Source organism: Myotis lucifugus, unplaced genomic scaffold, assembly GCF_000147115.1.
Source record: "Myotis lucifugus unplaced genomic scaffold, Myoluc2.0 scaffold_92, whole genome shotgun sequence".
Lineage (NCBI taxonomy): Eukaryota > Metazoa > Chordata > Mammalia > Chiroptera > Vespertilionidae > Myotis > Myotis lucifugus.
This window is the reverse complement of record NW_005871140.1, coordinates 395066-420550: the sequence shown is the minus strand read 5'-3', so window position 1 is coordinate 420550 and position 25485 is coordinate 395066. Positions and strand designations below refer to the sequence as shown.

At 38.5% G+C, this 25485-nt stretch overlaps 1 protein-coding gene across 4 annotated transcripts in view; it reads right to left on the bottom strand.

The window, feature by feature from the left end:
• Positions 1–25485, bottom strand: part of BBOX1 (gamma-butyrobetaine hydroxylase 1) — a 56033-nt gene that overhangs the window by 7061 nt on the left and 23487 nt on the right. For all 4 annotated transcript variants that reach the window (XM_006091591.3, XM_023756371.1, XM_006091592.3 and 1 more), the window contains 3 exons: positions 21157–21355; positions 5823–5928; positions 392–588 (listed from right to left, as the gene is read on the bottom strand). In XM_006091591.3, the coding sequence (XP_006091653.1) occupies positions 392–588; positions 5823–5928; positions 21157–21355 (502 nt within the window). The remainder of the gene's footprint in view (positions 1–391; positions 589–5822; positions 5929–21156; positions 21356–25485) is intronic.

Sequence of the window (25485 nt, the reverse complement as noted above, 5' to 3'; positions counted from 1 at the left end):
TTGAAAATGAAGCCAACACAGAGGATGGCAAAGCTAAGAGGTGAAGAAAAAAGAGATCAATTTCAGATAACACTGTTTTAACTCCTGGATCTATCTCATCATTAGATTCTTCTACTTCTGGCTGAAAGTGTTCTGACTAGCACAATCATACTGATCATAACTAGGTAGAACTTATGTTTTAAAAACTAAGTAAAAATTAAGTGTATATGAAGTCTTAGTTATGTCTCATATGAAATTTGATAATTTTTTTATGGTGGAAAAATTCTTTTTCACTGTAATAAAAAGTAGAGCTCTGGCATTAACTGAAGCTTTCTGTGTTTTAGCTTTAGGTTAATGAAACTTTTGCTATCAGCTGTTGTATTACTGTGAGTAATTTTTAAATAACTCTTACTCTATAATTTTGTGTTTGGATTGTACAGAGAAATCGCAGTAATCCACTCCAATGTCTGTGAAGTCCACAAAGGTAGAGGACAAAATCTGGAATGCCCGAGGATTTTTTTCCTGGAGCTGTCGGCATACGTTAAATCCATCTACAATTTCTGAATCACCCCCGGTGACTGTTTGTTTTATGCAGTGCAGAAGCTGAACCTATAAAAAGAAATAGAGAAATAGGTTTTTAAATGACACGTACTCACATATTTTTTACACTGCATTAAAGAAAGCTACCGGAAGACATGGATGCACTAAAATCAACAAACCTTTTTTATCTGTCTTTGGGTCATCAAAGGGGCTGGGGAGAAAAAGTTGCTCGCCATCAATACTTTATAGTTCAAAAATTGTTGCAGTCGAAGACATGGACATGGATATACTAATGTTCATTAGCAAACAAAAGGCACAGATGAAAATAGGGGCAGGGAGCTAGCACTTCATGTTGGAGTATTTATGCAGCTCCCCTTGGCCTTACAAAGGAGGTGGGACCTAATCTGGGTCAAGGAGGGTGGATATGATTTTGAATATGTAGAATAGAATGGAGAGAGCAAATCAGGTGGCAGCAATGACAGGTATGCAAAAATGCACACTTCCCTGGGCATCAAAATTTTGGTTGCAGTAGAGGATCACACCTGGGAATGGTAGATGCAGTTGGAAAGTCAATTTGGAACCTCATCATGGAGAATCTTGAATATCAGATGAAGGGTATTGGACTTTGTTTTGTGCTCAGAGGAAAGTCCTTAAAGGCTTTTGAATATAGAAGTAAAGACTGGATTAAACAATATCAGTCCAGTGGTGATATATGGGATACATTATTTAAGGTGGGAACTAATGAGAGTGTTATGTGATAGTTCATATGGACGGATAAGAAGCTAATGATGGCCCTAGCTGGTTTGGCTCAGTGGATAGAGAGTTGGCCTACAGACTGAAGGGTCCCAGGTTTGATTCCAGTCAAGGGCACATGCCCGGGTTGCAGGCTCAATCCCTAGAAGGAGGTGTGCAGGAGACAGCCAATCAATGATTCTCTCTCATCATTGATGTTTCTATCTCTCTCACCCTCTTTCTTCCTCTCTGAAATCAATAAAAATATTTTAAAAAGAAGCTAATGATGAGGGATATGAGGATGAATAAACCTAAGAAACATTGGGAATGAGAAACCAAAAGGAGAATATTAGTTATTTTTATTAAGATTTAGAAGGAAACGTTAAACATTATTTCATTTTGTAAAGCAAAACATAGTAAAATTTTAAAAATACTTTCTTTTATTAAGCAGAGTTTGTTTTCTTTGGTTATGTGACTCCTTTTGGTAAGTCAGCATGGGTGGATTATTTTTAATAACTAAATTTAGACCCTGACTTTCTGCTTAGAGAGACTAACACCATTCAGCTGTGAAAACTTTATTCTTACAGTGTGGAATAAAAATAAAAACCAATGTCTGGCAGTTCTTATTGAAAGGAAGAGGCAAATATGATCAAATACCCAGACTAGGGAATAATTACCAGTGGGGGAAATATCGATTTAGCTTGCTTATCTCCATAGATTGTCTAGAACAATGCCATCCATTTGAACTTCCTGTAATGATGGAAATGTAGTGTCTAGTCCCACATGGCTACTGTGCACTTGAAATGTGGTTAGTATGACCAAGGAGCTGAATTTTAGATTTTATTTAATCATAACTAATTTAAATTAAAATTTAAAAAGTCATTTGTGGCTCATGACTACTGTAGGAAATAGTGCAGGTCTAGACCACAATCCTCCACCCTCCCAAAACTGCATACATTTTCTCAATGTTTTAAATCTTATGCATACTTGTTCTCAGACTATGATTGTGTGATTTACGTTTATTAAGTCCTCACTCCTGTCCTTAGAATTTTATACTTTCATCTTCATTTTATAGGTAAAGAAGCTGAGACCTAGAGTTGAAAAATTCAACCAGCTAGTAAAACTCAGCTAATCCATGGTGACACTGCTATTCAAACTTTGGTCTATTTGCCTCAAAATCCTTATACAGCAACTTCCTTTCCTATAAAGAGAGAAACCTCTTTATAGCACTCCTAATAATTCAGTATTGTGTGGTTTGTGTCTCTGTGGTTTGTAAATGTAAACTTCCATCTTAGATTGATGATGACTTATTTTCTGATGTTAGGAGAAAACTGGTCTAAACTAATAATAATTCAGTCCTTAAGTTGATGCTGTTTTCTTTTAAACTAAAAAAACAAACACACATGTGCCAAAGCTGACCAAGTCATTGTAGAAAACCATCTCATCACCAGGGCACTGAGGGGTGAAGCAGCATGATTAAAAATAAGATAAAATGAAAATCTCCACTTTAAATATACTAAACTCCAAGAAGGCAAAACAATAGCATAACTTTGTCTCTGGGAGAATAAAAATGTTCCTTAAATCCTTTTAGATTTTGCCATAATGAAGTCAGAGAGTATTTCAAATATAAATCTTTAAAAAAGGTCAACTGATGCCTTTTACATATGGCAAGGCCAAGTAATAATCTTCTCTTGTATGTTTACATTTTAATGCAATCTTATGAAAGAAAAAAGGTGATGGAGCCAGATGACACTTTCACTGGTAATTCAAGAGGAAAATATATGCGTGATGTGTATAAAACCCAATTTTATTTCATGTAAGTAATACAGAACCAAAAATATTTTCTTTCTAAATGTTGCTTTATGGCAGCATGTGACTTCTGGCCCAGACAGAGAAGTCGGTGAAGCAACATCTGTGTTTCATTTGAGCCGTGTCTCCTTGTTCCTGCCCCATGTGATCCAAATTGATCAAACGGAACTCTCAACAGGTAACTTATCCAGATCATTTCATCTGTACTGGAAAAACATAGACTAATTCTGTTTGTTATGAAAACATGGGAACTTAGGGACAAAACCCCCTCAATAATTCAAAATGGAAACTTGAACAGTACACAAACAGTGCCTACATTTTAATGATTCCTCTGCTAGAATTTAGACATTTCAGGAATCATCTTTTATTTTAAAAATCTCCCATTGGGTCATTAATTTTAGATGTTTCATTTGCTGATGGGAGACAGGCACACTTTTGTGGCATTTCTTTACCTCTTTATAGCATATCTGTTACATCTCTATTGCAGGTAAGGTGCTGGGTTAAGTCTTGAGATATAGAGAAGTCTAAAATTAAGTTCCATATTTAAAGAGTTTGTAATATATGATAATGTGTATAAATAATCATCACATTATATCAGTTATGGAAATTTGAAAGTCCGACTCCAGACCCATACTGTGCAGTGAAAATTGGAGGCCCAAGTTCAAGTTCAAGTTCCCTATTCATCAGATGTCACCCTGTGAAAGTATTTAGCCTTGCTATGCACCATTTCCTCATTTGACATAAAAAAGACATGATCTATTCTGTCTACCTTAAAGGAATGTAGCAGATAAAGTGGTATGAGTAAAAATACTTTGAAGGAGTATAAAATGCTGTGAAAATGTCAAGCATTATACTTCAGGAATATTTATGAAGTCATTTAGTCACTTTTTCATAGGCTAACAATTTTAACCCAGAAACAAAACCTAAACTCATAAAAACAAACAAACAAAAAACAGCATATAATTAAAAATTCAAATAAAAGCTTTCTAGTTTGATTTTTAAAACTTTATTCCATCTAACTTCTCCAACCTATCTTGAGCAGATGAATGGGGCTGATTAGTTTGGCTTTTAACCCCAAGGTTTTAGAAAATTTCTAGACCACAGTTAGAACAAATCACATTGTGTGTTTCTTCCTGACTCCAAACTCCATCTGAAAAGGTGATTAGAATGGCCATTCCAGTATCATTTCGTTCAAAGAAATCATGTGGTATCTTCTCAACAAAATAATTTAAAATATGAAGTCATATTCTAGACTAGCTTAGTTAATGCAGGCGAGGACAATGGGTAACAAGAAGGGCACAGAGAAACTGTGTTCAGTCAACGTGTTAAAAAAACACAGACTAATTTTGATTTTTATCCATTTTACCTTCATTAACTAGAGAATTAACCCAAATTTCCACTTCCATTTGCTCTTGAAGATATGGATTTCTGTGTAATATTTCATTGTCCTATTTAACTCTAAAAATAGAAACAAGCCCAACTGGTGTGGCTCTGTGGTTGAGCAATGACCTAGGAACCAAGAGGTCATGGTTCAATTCCCAGTCCGGGCTTATGTCTGGGTTGCAGGCTAGCTCCCCAGTGTGGGGTGTGCAGGTGGCAGCTGATCAATGATTCTCTCTCATCATTGATGTTTCTATTTCTCTCTCCTCTCTGAAATCAGTAAAAATATATTAAAAAAATAGAAACAAAATATCTTTTTAAAGGTAGTTTCCTGACCATATATTTTTCAGTTTAGGAAAATGGTGCTTTTGCAAAAAATGTAGCTGGTTTACTAAAATGACAGTTTCGCAATAACATAGTGGAAGAGGATCCTAGACGTTCTCCCGAGAGATTTGTGGCTCCACGCTGAACATCCTCCTTGACGAGGAATCTGATAGATGGGAGAGTAGATGGTTTCCCAAACTAGCCAGGGTTGCTCTGCTCCATGCATTTACACCCTCTTTGTAGTCTGTCTTTGCAGCTTCTCCCGTAAAAGGTGAACTCTGCTTCCTCACTTCTTGAATCTGGGCTGAACTTATGATTTACTTTGACCAAAAAGCATAGCAGAAGTGACATTATGTTGGTTGCTAGCCTAAATCTTGAGAGGCTTTGTATGTTTGGTTTGCTCTCTGGAAACTCTGCCAGCTGCCATGTGCATAAGCCTGAACTAGCCAGCTGGAGGACGATATGATAGAGCAAGTGGGACAGGGACAAGCCATCTCAACCATCACCTCGGTCAACCAGCCCCAGCTGACTCAGCAGCAGCAGAACTGCCCAGATGAACGCAGCCCAAACTGTAAAAACATGACCTAAGTAAGTAAGTGGCTGTTCTTTTAAACCACTAAGTTAGGGAGATGGTGTTTTTTTTGTTTTTGTTTTTTTTGTTTGTTTTGTAATAGCTAATTAATATGAATGATGGTCATATGACTTTGTGGGGAAATCTACATTGTGTTCCCTTGTTTTATTTTTTCTTTTATCTCTCTTGCGACTGGTAAATGTGCAAAAAGACCTCAAGATATACTGCTGTGGTAAAATGTCTTAGCAAAGCCAAAAGTGCCACTAGTTACAGGAACAAACAAAACATGTTAAGAAATATACATGAGAATCTTTTATCCCTTGGGAATGGGAAGCTATTCAGGATTTAGGTACAGAGATATTATGAGGTTGGATTGTATTTGGAGAAAGCATAGGACAAATTCGCTATATAATATGATCATCTAGGCTCCAAATAGAGGATATTGGTCCTTGGCCTGCCCTGTGGAATGTGGCGAGGCTCACCTTACCCCAGGTGGGTGATGGAGCGCTGGGTAATCAGTGTGAAAGCTGAGCTTCCCAGTTGTGTAAGCCACATTGTTTGCGTCGATTTTGTCTTGCACCTGCCAAGTATGTCTGTAAAATACAAGAAACATATGTTTAAACAGGCTGTAACTGAGCCAGAGGAAATGTGTTAAAATGAACTTGATACATGGGGGGAATGGAAACTTTTCATTTTATGAAATAATTCCCATAATGATGATGAGCCAAGGAAGACGAGTCTGACCTTTCTTTGTCTAAAGTAACCATTTCCGAATTAGCATCTCTTCACGGCTCTTCTCCTCTCCAAAATAGAGTAAATTTGTCTATTCGACAGAGTTTATAAAGAGGTGTATGTGGAATTTAGGTTGTTTTTAATAGCTTCATGCCTTTCTAGAAATGATTTAGTGAGGTGAAATTGACATAACATAAACCACTTTAAAATAAATAATTCATTGGCATGTTATCCTATCTAATAATAGAGAAACATGGTAATTAGCCGTACCTCCGCTACCCTTCCAATTGACTCTAAACTAAGACCTCTTACCCATTAAGAAGTTTCTTTCCATTCTACAATTATAGTTCAACATCGTCCCCTCTCCTCTGTGTTTCTGGAAAATGCAGAGGCTTGGACAGACTCTATTTTCTCTCTTTGGCAAAACTATAAGAAGACAGAATATCTAGGTGTCTTTCTGTTTGTAATGTTTTTTCACTTTTAACTTTTCTCTCAACTACTATTTGGTTTCCCCATATAATAGCTTATATAGGGATGATGAGAAAAATGCCTGATTCTTTCTTTTTTATTTAACACTAGAGGCCTGGTGCATGGATTCGTGCACTAGTAGGATCCCTCAGCTTGGCCTGTGCCCTCTCACAATCCAGGACACCTTGGGGGATGTTGGACTGCCGGTTTCGGCCCGATTCCCTGGCCTGCAGGGATCGGGCCCAAACCAGCAGTCCGACATTTCCTGAGGGATGTAGTAGTGCACGAAGTGGCAGGTGGCCAGGGAGGAGCCCGAGCCCGGACTGGGTGCCATGCTGTTCCTACTCATCCTGGCCCCACTGTGCCTGCCTCCACTGCAGGTAGCACTGCTGTGGAGGCGGGAGAGGCTTGTGCTGCGGCAGCTGCACTCACCTGCCATGAGCCAGGTTTCTGGTGCCCATCGGTCAGCTGAGCAGTGCTCCCGCTGTGGGAGCATACTGACCACCAGGGGTCAGCTTCTGCATTGAGCATCTGCTCCCTGGTGGTCAGTGCACATCATAGCCACTGGTTGTTCAGTCGTTTGGTCACTTAGGCTTTTATATATATAGATATTGCAATGTAATGAATTAGTTTTTTAGCACTATAAGGTGAATGATTAATTTTAAAAAAATAACATTTATTGATAAAAATGTATTAAAACCAGACAGAGATAATGGTTTCACAACATTGTCATTTTACTAAATGACAGAATTGTGTGCTTTAAAATGGTTAAATTTATGTTATGTAAAGTTTACTTTCATTGCCAAAAAATAGCTTGCCTTAAAAGTTAAAAGAAGTTAACAGAACTAGTAATGACTTGCAACCCTGTGACAAGGAAAGAAACCATTTTTCAGATTTTGTAAGGCTTTTCAGAAGATTAAGACAATGGGTAATTGGAAAGAAACAGTGTTCCTAAATGAACCCAAGTGTAGTTTGAAAAAAAAAGTCACTATACATGCACATCATTTTATTGCTGTTACAATGTATATTTATTAACTATGTTCACATTTATGAAATAATTTTTCAAGAAATGTATATTGAGCCCATATTCTATTCGAGGCATTGTTTTTCAATAGAGCTAGAGCAGGGAACAAAAAAGTCAAGCAAATGACCAAATCTAATATCACACGGAGATAAGTGCTATAAAAGTATCAAGTCAAGCAAGGAGGTAAGGACTGGGGGCCAGAGGACTATCACGGCAGAGATAATGCTTTGGGAAGTGCTCGGAAAGAGCTGGAGTTTTTCACAGAGATTTGAATGAAGTCAGGGAAGGAGAAGTATGTATTTCTGGGACATTTAGTATTTTAGGCAGAGGAATCTGACAAGAAAAGGTTGGGTTTTCTCTCTATTTTCTGGGGCAGAGAGTAAAACTACCTATTTTTTTCTTCTCATTTAAAACTATTTTTATTGATTTTTAATGAGAGGAAGAGAAAGAAACATCAACGTGAGAGTACATTATACATGGGCTGCCTCCGGGGAATCCCACAACTGGGGCATGTTCCCTGACTGGGAATAGAATCAGCAACCCTTTGGTGCACAGGATGATGCCCAACCAACTGAGCCACATTGGCCAGGGCTTTTTCTTCTCATATAAATTCTGGATGGAAAGCCTGGTGTATCTTTCATATCTCTCAGAAAAGGTTAAAGAGCTATCCACTTGTGGCCATGAACTGAAAAGAGAGCCAGTGTAAATTGGAGAAGCATATATATCCTGCTGCAACTTATTTCAAGTATGAGTCAAGCAATCCAGTATCTATAGTGACTGTTGCCAAGAAATACACAATCTCTATGAAGTTCATGCCACTCCATGTAACATATATAATACAGATTCAGAATATTTTCAGCATCAGCATCCTAAGAATTATCAAGACATAGGAAAGGATGGGATTTAAGGAGTCAAAAGAACTAAGATCATCAAGTTGCAGAATATATAATATCTTCTGACTAAGAAGATGATGCTGTTGACACTGTCAGTAGGGAATGACTGCATTCAAATTTTCTTTTCAAAAGTGATGATAGTTTTGCATTGATCCACCTCCCTTCTCTTTCTTGGTTCCTCCTATGATCAAGGGTCAACTAATGAGTTTTGCTGCAGCCAAGAGCTGGCTGAGAGAGCAGGTGAGAGCTTTAGCCAGGGAACAACTCTCTTCTTTGTTTGACATTAATTGGCTTCTACAAGGAAGGGGGCCGGTGTCTTGGCTTTATCGGAGCAGTTCTCCAGCCCTCTGAGCTAACTGGCAGGGGATGATAAACATTTTTTAGCCCTAGAGTATCTTTGGGATGTGTAGTCTACACGTCTGTGCTCATACATAATGATAAGTCCCAAGAAAGGAGCTTGCCAGTTCCAATCACAAAATATCCTCCTAATAGTTTTAGCATAAGTCTGGAAAAATCCTGAAAATGTCATCTGGTCTACCTTTCCTTGTAGAAATGAATCATGCCAAGAAAGCTGCTGACTGTCTGGGACTCTAGGCTTTCACTTATCCTTCTCAAATCCAAATCTCCCATGAAACACGGCAGAAACAAATGCAAACACAATCCATCGACCTGTGTAGAAACTATCTTTTAAAAGCCCACTTGGGGAGCTTTCACGAGGTGAGGGTGTACTGACATGCACTTCTCACTTGAGACATATTCTAAAGTGTTCCAAGTAAGGCAAAACTCAGGCAGATTATCAAGAATTCCCAGGACTGAAGCAGAGGGGCAGGACTGATCCTTCTGCAACTGAAGAGGTGGGCTCAGCACAGCATCTCTCCCACCTCCTTTTAAAAAAATATTTTTATTGATTTCAGAGAGGAAGGAAGAGGGATATATATATATATATATATATATATATATATATATATATATGAATCATTGATTGGCTGCCTCCTGCATGCCCCACACTGGGGACTGAGCCTGCAACCCAGGCATGTGCCCTGACTGGGAATTGAACTGTGACCTCCTGGTTCATAGGTCGATGCTCAACCACTGGGCCACACCAGCTGGGCCTCAGCACAGCATTTTTATCTAATGGTGTAGATGCTTGGTATTGTGCTACAAGTAATCCTGCTTTTGCTAAAGATGCTGTTTTAAACAAAGCTAAACAATCAAAGATGCTATTTTGAATAAACCACTGAGCTAAAAGTACAAGGTGTCATTCTCAGCATTTAATTAGATTTTTTCCTTATATTTTTCTCTATCCAAAGGTTTTGTAAATAGCTCCTATGTATTACAATACTTATTTTTAGAGAATATTTCATGACTTGGTTTAAAAGCTGATTTACTAGCTTTACCCTAATCTAGATGGCCAGTTATAAATATCATGATATTGTATGATGTTAATAGTATTTTGTGATAAATTTAAAACCTTCAGAATGTATAGGATGTTTATTGTTTTTGCTAAATTGATCCTTTTTGTCCTGAATGATACATTTTATTCCTTTTCGGTTAGTGGCTCCCACTTGGTGAATCATGCTGGATTTATTTGTAATCTTTTTTACTTTTGAAATGCTACTTATGTAAAAAGGTGTTCTATATCTGCAACCTGGATTTGTTTATTACTAGCAGCCACAACTCCCAATGTTGACCTTCTGCAAGCTCTTCTTGTCAGGTCATGAAAGAATACCTTCATTGGGACCTCATTGCTTTTCCAAATGAATTAAAAACATATGTTCATACTAGGATGTTATTTTTAAAATTTTAACATGCAAAATGATCTTCTAGCTAAAATAAAGAAAACATTTTATAGTTAGCCATCCAAAGGAATATCATATTGTGTATTATTTGTAACTACAGTGTGACACTTCCACATATGACTTCCTAGAGGCAGTCACTCACTGGAGCTCCAGACATCATTTATTTTTGCATTATCATTTATTAGGCACACACAATGGGCCAGGGATTGAGGATCTGGAATGGAATGGAATGGAATGGAATGGAATGGAATGGAATGGAATGGAATGGAATGGAATGGAATCGAATCGAATAGAATAGAATAGAATAGAATAGAATAGAATAGAATAGAATAGAATAGAATAGACTTGCACCTCATGAAACTTACAGTCTATGGGGAAGACAATATGATTAATTTTTCAAAGCTAAAGTACAAGGTGTTATTAGAGTAAAGAGGTGAAGATCAAATGGAGACCTGAAGGTTGAATAGGATTTGCCTGGAAGAGTAAAGGTCATTGCAGGCAGAAGAAAGAGTTTATCAGAAAGCACATTGGAGGGAGAGCAGGGCCTCACAGAAGTGAGAGGAGTTCACTCTGAGCCGAGTGGCGATTTGCTCTGTCTATTCTTGGCTTCCCTTCAAATTTCTGCTCCTTTATTGTCCTGTAAAGTCTTACAAAAATATCTCAGTGCATTAGGGAACTGAGTTAAAACATATTCATTATCTCATAACAACTGACCTTCTATCAAAAATGTTTTTCTGAATGAAAACACGGACTCAATAATAGTAAATAGTGTTATTTTCCTGGTTGTCTATTAATTTTAATCCTGGTATAAGCTCTATATTTTAGGTCTATTCAGTGGTGACTACTTTAGCCATCCATTATTATTGTTATGTTATTTCTAGGGGAAGAGTTATGGTTATTTGTGAACAACACTTGGCATTTGTGTTTTAGCATTTTTTAAATCCTTCTGCAGATATGTTTATTGATCTTAGAGAGAGGAAAGGAGAGAAAGAGAGAAAGAAACATGGATGTGAGAGGGAAACATTGATTGGTTGCCTCTCATATGGTACTGAACCCAAAACTTAAATATATGCCCTGACCAGAAATTGAACCCATAACCTTTTGGTGCATCGGATGATGTCCAACCAACTGAGCCACACTGGCCAGGGCCTAAGTTTATGTTTTAAAAAATCATTATCTTTCAGTTTTACTTGCATTATGGACACACATTACATTGCATTTATTCCTAAATATGAAAAAGTCCATACCATTTTTAGGTGATAATTAATGTTCCCAAACACAAACAAGAAAGACAGAAGTAACCTTTCTGATATGTTCTTACTCAATCCATTAAGCTAATATGGAAATCTCCATGAGATATAAAGATGTAAAGTAAACAAGGAAGATTCTGAGGTTATGATGCTGACATAGTTTTTAATTTCTCTGAATTCTCCCTGCAAGACATCTGGAGTGCAAATCCCAAAATTAAGGGACGACATCTAATCAAAATTAGGTGAAGAGATATATCTATGACCCCTCCCCCCAACACACACACACAAACACAGAATGAGTGGGTATAGATAGACCTTCATAATACATGGTATCAGCAACTGAGTAGGAGAGAGCAGAGGGAAGCAACTAGGTACCTGATGGATCTGAAAAATTCCCAAATTGCTAATAGATACTTGCTAGAAAGTGCAGAAGGGCAATTTATGAATGGCAGTTAAATCTGAGAGGGGATTTTCACATTCCAAATAGCTGAGTACAAGAAGCTCATGGTAAGGGACTGGAATCATCTGGGCCCCATGAACTCTTAAAATGTACCAGACACATTCCCTTCCACGATTAAACTTCCATGTGAGAAAAACAACTCCAAATTGAGCATTATAGGGACAAAGTAATGAAAAGGTCCAGATGAAAGCGAAGGAGAAGAACCAGGTCTTAGAGTGTTATCAGCCGTAGTTTTGAAATACAGCTTAAAACCATAAGTTTCAAAAGGTTTCTGAATCATATCTCTCCTTAAATAGTTAAGAAAACAGATTTTTACATAGAAATTGGCAACATAAAATGATTAAAGTTTAGTCTATTTATAGCTACATCTAATGAATCAAAGGATTTTAATAAATGATACCATATATGAAAAAATAATCTACTTGAGAATTGGAAACTAAAAAATAGGGTGACATATTCAGGAAATTTTTTTAAAAAAATCATTAAAAATGAAGATGAAACTAGAAGGAATGCAAGATCAATATACATAGCCCTGACCGGTTTGGCTCAGTGGATAGAGCATCATCCTGCAGACTGAAAGGTCCCAGGTTCGATTCTGGTCAAGATCATGTACCTTGGTTGTGGGCACATCCCCGGCGGGAGGTGTGCAGGAGGCAGCTGATTGATGTTTCTCTCTCATCGATGTTTCTAGCTCTCTATCCCTCTCCCTTCCTCTCTGTAAAAAATCAATAAAATATGTTTAAAAAAAGATCAATACACATAAAAGATAATGCCTTTAGATAACTAGAAGATAAAAGAAGGAAAAATTTAAATGTAAACAAAAAAGAGATAAGAAGGATCTGAGAGAAAGTAACAAAAGGCAAAGATGATTTAATATATGCATATTAGGATTCCTTACAAGAAAAAACCCAAAGTAAAGGCCAGAACAAACACTAAAAACTGCAATTAAACTTTTTTTCTTGAAATTAAAGAAAAAGGTTGGAAACTGCGTACTGAAAGACCATATCATATACTGTCTTAAAAATTGCCCCAGAACAACCACCAACTTTACATAGTCTGTAAACTTAATGATCCTTAAAAAAATATATATTTGGGCATCCAGGTAAAAATAAATCAAATTATTTAGAAGGAAAAGAAAATTAGATAACCAATAAAACCATAGTGCATATTGAAGATGCCTTGAGCCAAGAATTTTATATTTAGCCAACTCAATTTTCAAGTATAAAGGACTTAAACTGCTGTCAACATGCAAGAATCCAGAGAATATTGTTCCCCTGAGTCCTTCCTGAGGAATTTACAAGGGAATGAGCTTCAGACAACTAAAGTGAGTAGTGAGTGATACATAGACAAAGCTCTGGTGCTGATTACTCAACTTGTTTTACTAACATAACTAATTGCAGGGAAGAAAAAAAGCAGATACCAAAAAACTGCAAAATTGGGAAACCAAGCTGTAGTGCCAAGTGATGCGCACTTGGCGAGAATACTTTAACCACCCCCCCAAAATAAGGTGGTCAATATCATAAAATCCAGAAGAGCTGTTACATTTGGGGACTGGTTAGGATATGTAGGTGGGTTCTGGAGTGAGTGGCAATGTTCCATTTCTTGACTTGGATGGTATTCAAAAGTGTTTGCCTTGTTATAATTTATTTTGCTTTATGTGATTTTTATGTATCTGTATTATATGTTACCATGGGAAATGCTTTTAAAATTTATTTTTAAAGGTTAATGATACTCCCAATAGTCAAAATGAAGACAGGTAATTATAAAAGACTAGAGGCCCGGTGCACGAAATTCGTGCACTGAGGGGTGGGGGGAAGATTTGTCCCTCAGCCCAGCCTGCACCCTCTCCAATCTGGGACCCCTTGGGGGATGTCTGACTGCTGATCCCTGTGGTATCGGACCTAAACTGGCAGTAGGACATCCCTCTCACAATCTAGGACCCTGCCTCCCAACTACTCACCTGCCTACCTGCCTGATTGCCCCTAACCACTCCCCTGCCAGCCTGATTGATGTCTAACTGCTCCCCTGCCAGCCCGATCACCCCTAACTGCCTTCTCCTGCCAGCCATCTTGTGGCTGTGGGTGCTGCCATCTTTGAGGGCGTGGCAGTCAATTAGCATATTCCCTCCTTATTGGCTGTGGGTGCCGCCATCTCTGCAGCCTGCTGCTCAGTCATTTGGTCGTCCCTCACTAACCCCTGTGCCGGCCTGGTTGCCTCACTCAGCCTGCTGCTCAGTCGTTTGGTCGTCCCTCACTAACCCCCCTGTCAGCCTGGTTGCCCCACAAAGCCTGTTCAGTTGTCTGTTCGGTTGTGATGGTCGCTTAGGCTTTTATATTTATAGATAACACCCTCTAAAAACATAAAGAAAGTGTTATAGCAATTTGCTCCAAAGTCCCAAAGGCCTTTCTTATGAAAAATTAGAATGCGTTGCATTACAAAGTAATTCCACATTAAGCATATTAAGTAGTTTTTTTTGGGGGGGGGGCGTGGGAGGTCAAATTGTGCTTAATTTATTTCATCTGAACAAGAATTAGATGCTAGTTTAGACTCCTGATGTGAAAGATTAAACTATACACTCTATCTTCTCTTGTGACAAGTTAGTTGCTTCCTTGTCATTTTCCCTTTGCATAAACATTTAGCTATAATTGAACTTAATAGGGGGGAAGAGAATTAATATTCTGTTGCTGTTGTTATAATTTAGAAATTTCTATATTATTCTATCAAATTATTTCCTAGCATCTGAGCCAAAAATATGAGTAGAAGCCACATTTGATAGTCAACATTATTATGGCTTAGGAACTATAGGGGAAATGTTAGATGATAACAAACTGCCAAAGAAAATATTGCAGACTGTTGAATCAAGTACTCCTGGGTTTGCAACTTGATTGTTCTGCCTCAGTTTTCTTACCTTTAAAATGGGGATAATGATTCTTATCAGAATCATGAAGATGCAAGATAATGATGATAAAGCATTTAGCTCAATACTTACCCCATAAAAGGCGCTTCATAAAAAATTATTTTCCACATCCCAATAATAACAGTTGTCTGTCCTGGCTAATTAGAATATAACCACAGAGGCAATGGGGTTCAGAGGACTTGAGAAACAACTGCCTTATTAGGGTATTTTATAAATTTTCTCAAATGATTTCTAGAGGAGCATGCGACACAGAAGTTATTTTTCCTTTCATTCATGAGATGACCTCATACTCAAGTGATTTTGTTGGCAGCAACTTTAATTACCAGGAAACCTGATATTACAGAGGGAACCCCAGGGACGGACTCTTGGCTGATAACATAACCTGGGGTTCACAATGGCCAAAGAACATAGCTTGTAACTCTGCTTAGGAAACTCTAATACTCACAAGAATACACATTTTAAAGGCCCCTGCCCCAAGTCAAACACTATGGTTAGTACTAAATCTTTAAACAACTCATTAAAAAATCCCAGTGTGAATTTTTTACAAAGTAGGATGGAATTACAACTAAAGTCAGAACTCAGACAAGTTTTCTTTGCTTTCTTCCCAAGTCTGAATTGCTTTTAGGTGGTTGTTTTTTTTTTTTTTTCATAACTCAGAAGCCATTTTTATTCAAGATGGGTTGTGTGGTTTTCTCAAGCAATTTCTTAGCTACAACTTCACCAAAGTGGGTAAACATGTTTTTTTCCTTCCCAGTTAATCCCCACACTTCACAAATGTTTTCTGATAACATGAATATCAAGCAAGTAGCTGCTTTCAAAGTCAGTTCTAGAGGCTGTGCTAAGGGTAGTTGCAATTTCTATGGGTCCCGATGCCAAGGAATAATAATATTTTTCACTTGTACATCCTCAATCTCTAATACAACATAATGTGTGAAATACTGCCGGGCTGGCTTACAGAAATGCTAGCAGAAATTCAGTGAATGCTGGAAGGGAGATATTCTTGTACTCCCAGAAGCCATTTCAATTTTGTTAATCCTTAATTGGACTGGCTGGTGTATTTGACAAAGCGCCCAGTGTGGACACTTTCTGGTTGATATTATTTTATTCACCTCATGAAGCCTGCATGCAAGGAACCCATGCAGATGCAAAGTTGGGCAGTAGTATAGAATTTTACATTTTCCAGCAAACTTTTATCTGAAGGCCTCAGAGGGCATAGCAGGTATTCACACACTCCTACAGAAAGAGAGAAGCAAGTCCACAGTTGAGGAGAGTCCTAGAGCTCTGGGAAATTAAATGAAAAGTTTGGATCTACTTCTCACAAATAGCCAACAGGGAAGCCATGACTAAACTGTTTCCCTATTGGTCCTATGGTCAGCTGTCCAGGCAGTAACAGAATACAGCTGCTTTGGGGCACTGGGTCCTCAATTTTTTTGGAACTAAATATTCTGCAGTATTTATTTATATTTTCTCTACAATTTGTGGCCTTATAACTTTTATTCAGCAATCATACAGCTTCCATGCTCATTTCCTCAGGTAAAATTTAACTATCATGAAGATCCATAAGTTTCTTTACTTTTAAAATATATATATTGATTGTGGAGAGGAAGAGACAGGGAGAGAGAGATGGAAATATCAATGATGAGAGAGTCATTGATCATCTGCCTCCCGCACGCCCCTATTGGGGATTGATCCAGCAATGTGCCCTGACCAGGAATTGAACCTTGACCTCCTGGTTCATAGGTTGATGTTCAACCATTGAGCCATGCTGGCTGGGCCTGATTGACTGTCTAATAAAGAAGGGTCCCTCAGAATTGGTCATGAGGTTAATTTTCTAACTAAGGACTGGCAAATGACAGTAACGCAAAGAGAGAATTTTAGCATATATTCCCTTTCACTAAAATTTCCTGAGAGATAAGTGTGTGTGAGGCACTGAGCTAGTACTCTTTTCTGTTGGGTTAAATGTTGCCATAAAATTAAGATAATTTCTCCAATAAAGAAAGTAATTTTTGCCAATTTTGGGGGAGTGAGCAACAGGGACATGGATGAGGCATCTGGCACCACTCTGTAAAAACTGCATTGCCCCAAATCAAAGGTTTAAATCATCCTAAAAAAGTTATCATTTTATAGACTGTCCCACAAGTAGATATATTTGATGACATTGACAATGGAAGTCTCTTTACTAACTCTTACTCTTTTCTCCCAGGAATGCTTTCATCATCAAGGCCTTAGGTTGCCGAGCATTTCACGTGGTTGCATGAAAAGTGTGTTGTCTGATGATACACTGACATAATAATGACAAGCATCTGAGAAAATACAGATGTGGATAATGACATGCACTTTTGTCCTCAAAGCTGTTACCATTTTTGTCTTAGTAGTTGAACATAATTTTATAGTTATAAAATGTTCAAATAATTATTGCCTTCATCTGCTGCTTTGCAGCCCTTTAAAAACATCTAGGCATGCATTTATCCACTAAACATTTATTCTTTGCCCACTATATACTGAGGCTGCACAAAATCCTGGAATCTACTGTTTTTGTTCATCCAATCAACCATTTAACAATTGAGATGACAGCCAAAAACCAAAAGTAGATATAGTACATCTCATTTTAGACCCATGCAATTCAAATTCGCCAAATATAACCCTGTTTGAATGGAAAAGTGCTAAGTGGGTATTAGTTTGTAAGGGAGGCATATGTAAAGTAAGACCACACTATTACTGGTTTTGGCATCTAAGCAAGAGTGGAAACCAGTCTCCTTGAAAAATGTACATGAAAAGCAAAGTTTACCTTTAACCTTATCCATTTTCCTTTCTCTGTCCCTCTCCTAATTTTGGCAATGCCTCTTCCCCATTATTTATTGTCTCCATTTATTCATTACATACATTCACTCACCAACCAATTATTTTTCAAACAAGAGTAAGGCACTTGGCCAGGGGAAAAACAAAGATATGAAAGAGAGGAGCCCTGATTAAGGCAACTACTGATTCTTCTGTGAGGATAAGTCATGTCCAGGCATCAGCACAGTACAAAGACGAACATGATAAATGCCATTTAGTGTACATAACTAAGAGCTCAGAGAATGTAAAATACCTGTTATTTGCCAATTGAGACCTATCTTCCCTTGAAGAACCTCTTCCTCTCAACCAGAGGTTTGTAACCGTTGCTGCACATCAGAATCACCTACAGAGTTTTCAAAAGTCCTAATACCCAGGTCAAATCCAAGTCCTGCTAAAAAAAAAAGTCTCTGGACTATTGTCTGTGTCCATGGGTTATGCATATATGCATATAAATGCATTTGTTAATCTCTCCCCATTCCCTTCCCCCTTCCCTCTAGGAAAAAAAGGGGATGTCTGTAATACTTTCAACAATAAAGATAAATTTTTTAAGAAGTTTATAATGGAACCTAAAAAAAAATATGTGGAGAATGGTGCAGCCTTGGTTGAGAACCATTGTTCTAAATATTCCCTGTCCTTTTAAATCTCATGTTACCCAAACTTTAATATCACTTTCCCTCGTTACCGTGGAGAGGAGCAGAAAAGAAAAATAACTTCAGGGAAAATATTCACTTTTCTTAGCAACAACAACAACAACAAAACCCTACAAGTAAGCAAACAAATACAAAGAAAGCAAAACCCAACAAAACTGTCCTCTTCTGTAAGTTCATAAGATAGGAAATGAAAAAATCCCCCTTCCCGCCAAAGGAGAGATTTTGATAATCAGTGGTGGGACTAGCAGTAAGGAGGCAAGAAGGGCATTTGTGACCTGGGGTATATAGTTTGAGAGATTCAGCAAAGAAATGTGATCATCTGAGGAAGGTGAGACCGAGTAGGTTAAACCTGTCGGATTAGATGCACAGGTCTTGGACAAAGGAAATGGAATAGTAGTAGGAGGTCTGATTTATTTCGACAACAAACCCTTAGTATTTATTCCAATAAACTTCACAATATTAGATCAGTGGCCAAATTGTATATTTACAATTTGTAATAATAAAACAAACAAATAAAGACCCAACTCATAAATCAGGACTGAGAATTTGACCCTTATGTGATGGATGGGGGTGGGCATTAGGGAACTACAGCAAAGAGCCACCCATTTGGCCACTATCATGAAATTGTGAAATGTGTTGGCATAGATACAAAAAGTCTGCGTCAGCAAATAAAAGCTCAGTGCAACAACATAGGAGAGATTTATTTTGAAATGTTCTGTTTACCTCTGGTGCCTGAAAGCATCCTTTCCCTGTTTTTCCTTTATACTATTGATAGTGACATGGATTAAGAAGCCCAGGGATAGAAAAGACCCAGGTCCCAACTCTGGTTCCCTTTTAACCACCTGTGGGAATGTGGGTACAGTTTAATGTGGGCTTCAGATTTCTTTTCAGTGAAATGGGAGATAATAACTGGTTCAGAAAGTTGTGAAAATTAATAAAGAACAAATAATACAGTTGAGGCTCTTAGTAATTTTGTGTTTCCCCTTTGTAACTGCTGTGATCTCCAAGGCCGTTCAAATTCTTGCCGATGTAGGAAAGGTACACATTTTATATGGCATTCGTGGAGTGGGTCATCCAGGTCTACATATAGCATCTTCTGTTATAAATGAACTTGCTGAAATCACTGGGGGCAAGTGATTGAGCTTTTCCAATCCTCTTTTGAGGTCTTGCTATACTAGTAGCTTAGGGCTGGCGAACTCAAAGGCTAGCAGGGCCCTTGCAGGCCTGAGGCTGGGAAGGACTTTGGCAAACTGGAGAGTCTGTGTTCTCTCAGGGGCAGCCTCCACTTAGGTCCACAGGTTGTTGGCATGAAGGACCTTAGGCTGAGCTGTTGCCAGATTTGATTTTTCAAGAAAAGTCAGATTCATATTTAATGTAAAATCTCCCATTTTTAAAGTACGGATGGCTAATTTAATTTTTATTTCTACATCATGTGGGCCAAACAAAACATCTGAGTACAGCCTGTGTGCCATCAGTCTTCAACCTTGGGATTTTGAAGGTCCTTTTCACTTCCAGTGTTCTCTACTCTATGAGCCCAAGAATAATTATCTATATCTCATATGAGAGGTTCACCCTAAAAGTTGGAAATAAAGTCATGCCCCCACTTCCAGATAAGTGTTTCCTGTTGTTAGTGTTTCACCATTTATAATTAGTTTTACCTCCAGGCATTTCTTATGCAGACAGGTTCTTGTTCCAAAGTTAAAATATGTTTCCTGTTACTTGCTGAAGTGCCTAGACTTAATTTTCTGCATGTTAATTTTATCCTTTTTTTTGTTTGTTTTAACACCTCCGGTGGCTAGTTTCAATCCCCCAGGGCCCAATTTTATTTTATTATTATTAATTTTTTGGTTAATCCTTACCAGAGGATATTTTTTTCCATTGATTTTCAGAGAGAGTGGAAGGGAGGGAGGGGAAGAGAGAGAGAGGAACATCGATGTGAGCGAGACACATCGAGATAAGGCCTGTAAGATTGCCTTCCACCCTAACTGGGGTCTGGGTTGAACCTGCAACCCAGGTGTGTGCCCTTGACCAGGAATCAAACCCATGACTCCTCAGTGCACGGGCTGATGCTCTAACCATTGAGCAATGTTGGCTAGGGCCCAATTTTATTTTTCACCAACTCTTGGGAGGTAAAACTTGGATGAACTTTAACATTTGTAACACTAAGTGTTTTATAAAAATCTTGAAGAAACACAGTCTTCCATCCCATCTCTTATGGACCGAATTGTGTCCCTTGAAAATTATGTGAGGAAGCCCTAACTAACCCCCAATGTGGCTATGTTGGGAGATAGGGCCTGTAAGGGAGGACTAAGGTTAAGTCATAATGTGGGGCTTATGAGACTGGTAAGAAGAGGAGCAGATACTAGGACTGTGGGTCCACAGAGGAGATAGTGAGGAAGTGGTCATCTGCAAGCCAGGAAGAGGGGTCTCACCAGAAACCAACCCTGCTGGCCCCCTGATCTTGAACTTCTGGCCTTCAAACTGTGAGGAAATAAATTTCTGCTGTATAAGCCACCCAATCTAAGGTATTCTCTTATGGCAGCTCTAGCAAACTAATACACACCTAAAACTAGCCTGATGCCTTTGGAATCTGATGTCTTTGGACTTTTAGACTTCTTAAAAATTCCAGTCATTCTCAGAGAAACTTCATTTTTAGACTCATCTTCTCATCTGCCTTCCTGCTCAAGATATTATAGAAATTTCTGTATCTCCAACCAAAAGATGATCCCTTCTGAGAACTATATTAAACTTTACATATAATGGCAGAATATAAACTATTTGATAACTCACCCGTAAAATGTGAGATAAAGGAAACCAATCCTTTTCCCAAGTTTGACAACTTCTCCTCGTTTGTTGGATGCTCCAGTGAGTCGCACTATGCCTACTCTCTTGAGGCTGGAGAGCCACTTGTATGCTTGTTCATCATTTTTTAAAACGTCTTCAAAATCCAGAGTAGGTAGCTGGAGTTCTGAGCCCCAGTACTGACATTCTGTGAATTAAGAAAATGAAGAAACCAGATGGGATTTCTTTTTTTATTTACAGTGATAACCTCAGGGAAGGGGCTAGTTCTTTGAAGTTGGCTTTTGGTTCATCATGGACTTTCAGTCATATTACAAATGCCTAAGTCACCAGATTTTCTTCCTTGGAGCCATGCTAGTCTACTTATATACACCCCCCCCCGGCCTTCCCCCACCCTCCCGCCCCGTTTTCTACTATTCCTGATCCGTGACAGATACTCATTATACCACATTTGTTGAGAGAATGTAGTTTAGCTCATGGATGACTCTTGATCTGTTCACCTTTAGGCTTCTCTGTCTGGACACTGCTTAAAAATAACCTTGAACACTGTGTGTTTTAACAGCCAAGTCCTATTGCTCAACTCCAAATAGATGATAAAATTTGAATGGTGGCCTAGAACATCATATGCCTAATCTTGAGAGTGTGGGGACTGTTTCTCGTGGTAGGTACAGTTCCTTCTTTCTTATTTTGTCTGATAAGACGATTTCTCTGGGGTTGCATTGTCCTTTGGCATCAGCAAAAGCTGGCAGTGGGAAGAGAAGTTGAAAGGTGTGGTCCTCAGATGCTTATACACCTTGGTGACAAAGCCACAGGAGATAAAGTCAAATGCATGCACTAGCTCTTTGGTTCTTTATCTTAAATGCTCATAAAATGTTTGCTTGTAAAAAAAAACACACAACAGGAAGAAAAACAAATATAAAAAACAATTTGATTGCAAACCAGGATCTCCCAAAAGAGGTGGAACACAGAGGACATGGAATTTTTTTCAGGGGAAATAACTCAGAAATTACAACTGCATTCAGGAAAGACTTAACTCGAGCTAATCCATTTGATTTCTTTTTTTTTTCCAGGAATGAATTTACCTTAGGAAGGCAAACCTTCCTAACAAGTGACAGAATGAGAAATTATGATCTCAATACCTAAGCAATGCCTCACTTTTCTAACTGGGGACTATACACCATGTTACAGAAAACAACCTTAACACCCCCTTCCCATTTAAGAATGAGGAATGGGTCAATGTTCCCTGGTAGTAGTTGTAGACTGGAAATCATTTCTTCGATGTTAACATAGCTATTTCTGCAGAAACAGGGATTTCTTAGGAGTCAGATTGTGAAAAGATGCAGGCAGGTGCAAGGAGCCACTTCCTGCTCTTCTACCAGCTAGTGGCATAAGGACATTCACAGAGGTGAGTAGGTGTGTGCCTGTGGGAAGACCCAATCAGACCATGCATGCATATATTGCCAAAGTTTCTGGGTTATTATGCATAACAGCTTGCATAATGAGGCAGAACTTCTGGGGCCTAAATTAAAAACTATAAATTAGTTCTTCCAGGTTGCTGAATTAATACATTTGGTGTTAACATTATTTAGTATCTCATACATTCCACAAGCCAAAGTAACTTAATGTATCTTCTCCAGTAGTTGAGTTTATATCCAGCCATTGATTCCTAACTTCTCCTTTTACAATTTCTCCTTTTAACTCCTCTCTCTCTTTGGGACTGAAAGGACGATAGCCTTACCTGCTCCTTTTTCTTTTCAAAGCATTGCTTATCAAGTGCGTCTTACACTTGAGACAACCTTGGGTGTAATGTTAATCAAATCGCTTTGGCAAAGAGAAGCAGCTCAGCACATGGGCCATTTTGTATTATGCCAAAGCAAGTCGGCTAAAGTAATAAGAGACAATGACATGTGAAGGCTTTGGAGTAAGGGTCATACTTTTTTTGGGGGGGGGGTGGGGAGTTGGGTTAACATACAAGTTCTTGGTATTCCTTGATTATATTGGCGACTCAACAATTATTTGTTGGTTTATCTTTTCAATAAACCTAGTATTTTACTATGTCAAGGCACTGGGATAGGTGGTGGGTTTTAAGGAGCTCATAGTCTATGGGAGAAGTAGAGCTTGGAACTGACAATGAAAACACAATATGATAGAGGCTACAGTTCAGGGGTGGGGAATGTTCTTTTTTTTTCCTGCCAAGAGCCATTGGATGTTTATGACATCATTCACAGGCCATACAAAATTATCACCTTAAAAATTAGCTTGTTATATCTGGTCAAACATTTGATTAACTCCTCCTAATGCCTTGGCAGGGCCAGACCAAATGATTTTGCAGGCCTTCTACAGCTTGTGGGTGGGTTGTTCCCCACCCCTTCTATAGTTGAAATATGTTCAAGATACCGTGAAGGTATCAGATCTTCTGACCCCTTATCCCATGCTCCTTCTTGGATGCCAGCTATTCTTTTACATGCATGAAGTTCCACAGGTCTGTTCCTCATGGCTCAACTATTTCTTCTAAAATCAAACAGGCCTGGTTTCATATGAAGGAGCCTCTTCTCAAAGAGGCATTCTACTTGGCTTTGTTGTGAATGTTCAATTATGTGGTTGTTTGCTTTGCCATCCCACTTGCTCTTTTTGTTTAAAGTCTTCAGATTGTAATATCTGAGACCAATCAAGAAAGTCTGCAGAGAGAAGGTGATACATGTCATAAATAATGCGTATTGGCTGCCTCACTAGAAAAGTCATTTGGCTTCCAGTTAGGAGAAACATTTCCTGGGAAAAACGTCAGTGTTAAAGACATAAATAACAAATCACCGTCTCTTCTTTCCAAAGCTTACCCTAAATAAACCATATCCAGAAACTTGAAAAATATTTCAAACTGCTTTAAGTTTATTGGCCCTAAATGAAAAGCACAGGCCCATAGAGTATTAGAGGCAGGTGTGATGTTAGGGACTCAGCTGGCATCTTCCCATGGCTTTAGGATTTTCTGTCATCGTTAGTTGTCATTATTGACCAACAAGATTGTTTAAACCACAACCGAGGATCCTCTTAGTTCTTGGACACTGTGATGATCTGACTGATGACAGGTTGTTCATTGCCGGGTAGACTGTTAGATAGATTAGTTTTCTACATGGCCATATAGAAAATGTGTTACCGTTATTGCAAACTGTTAACTAATTTACTAATGAACCTTCATTGTAATGTTTAGAAGAAAATCTTATGTCCTGGTGACAACAAACCAGCGTGGAGAGTTGGTATGCTCCAGATGCGGTATTGGCAAGCAGAACTTCTGAGAAAATTCGGAAATATTCTGTTGTACTGTCCAGTACTGTGGCTACTAGCAACAACCTATGGCTATTGAGACTTGACATATGGCAAGTGGAACTGAAGAACTCATTTTTAAAAATTTAATATTAACTAATTTAAACTTAAACTTAAGTAGTTACATGTGACCAGTAGTAGATGAGACAGGACATGAGTAAAGTGCATGGAGGCAAAGAGGCCTGGTTTTAAATATTATTATTTTGCCTCTTAGCAGCTAGTTTCTTGGTCTCTTCTCTGAACCTCTGTCTCATAATTTATAAAATAGCCATCGTTACATTTACCTTGCAGATCTTTTATTAACAATGCAGTGAGATTGTACAAGGAACCTAGCACAGTGCCTGGCATATAGTAGACTAATAATAATCCTATATAATAAAAGGCTAATATGCAAATTGACTGAATGGGGGAACCACTGGTCTCAATGACTTGCACTGACCACCTGGGGACAGACACTCAATGCAGGAGCTGCCCCCTGGTGGTCAGTGTGCTCCCACAGGGGGAGCACCGCTCAGCCAGAAGCTGGGCTCATGGCTGGTGAGCGTAAAGGCAGTGGTAGGAGCCTCTCCCGCCTCAACAGTCGGACATCCCCCAAGGGCTCCCACATTGTGAGAGGGTGCAGGCCAGGCTGAGGGACCCCCCCGATTGCATAAATTTCATGCACTGGGCCTCTAATAATAATAATAATAATAATAGTATAGCTAATAATTGCTGAGTACTTTCTAGGTGTCAGGAATAGTGCAAGGTGCTCCCTTTATATTATTTCCTTTAATGTCCACAATAAATATACATGAGAGATGCTTTCAGTATTTTCATGTTACAGAGAAGGGAACAGAGATCCAAGTCCTGTAGCTAATGATTTGCAGAGTTAGTCAAATCTAGGTGACTGATTCCAAAGTCTATAATTTTAACAACTACACATAAAATAAACATTGGATGCCCTGTAATACTGTCATCCCATGTATTTTTTATGTTCTATGTCTGAAGGTCCATAGCTTTTCC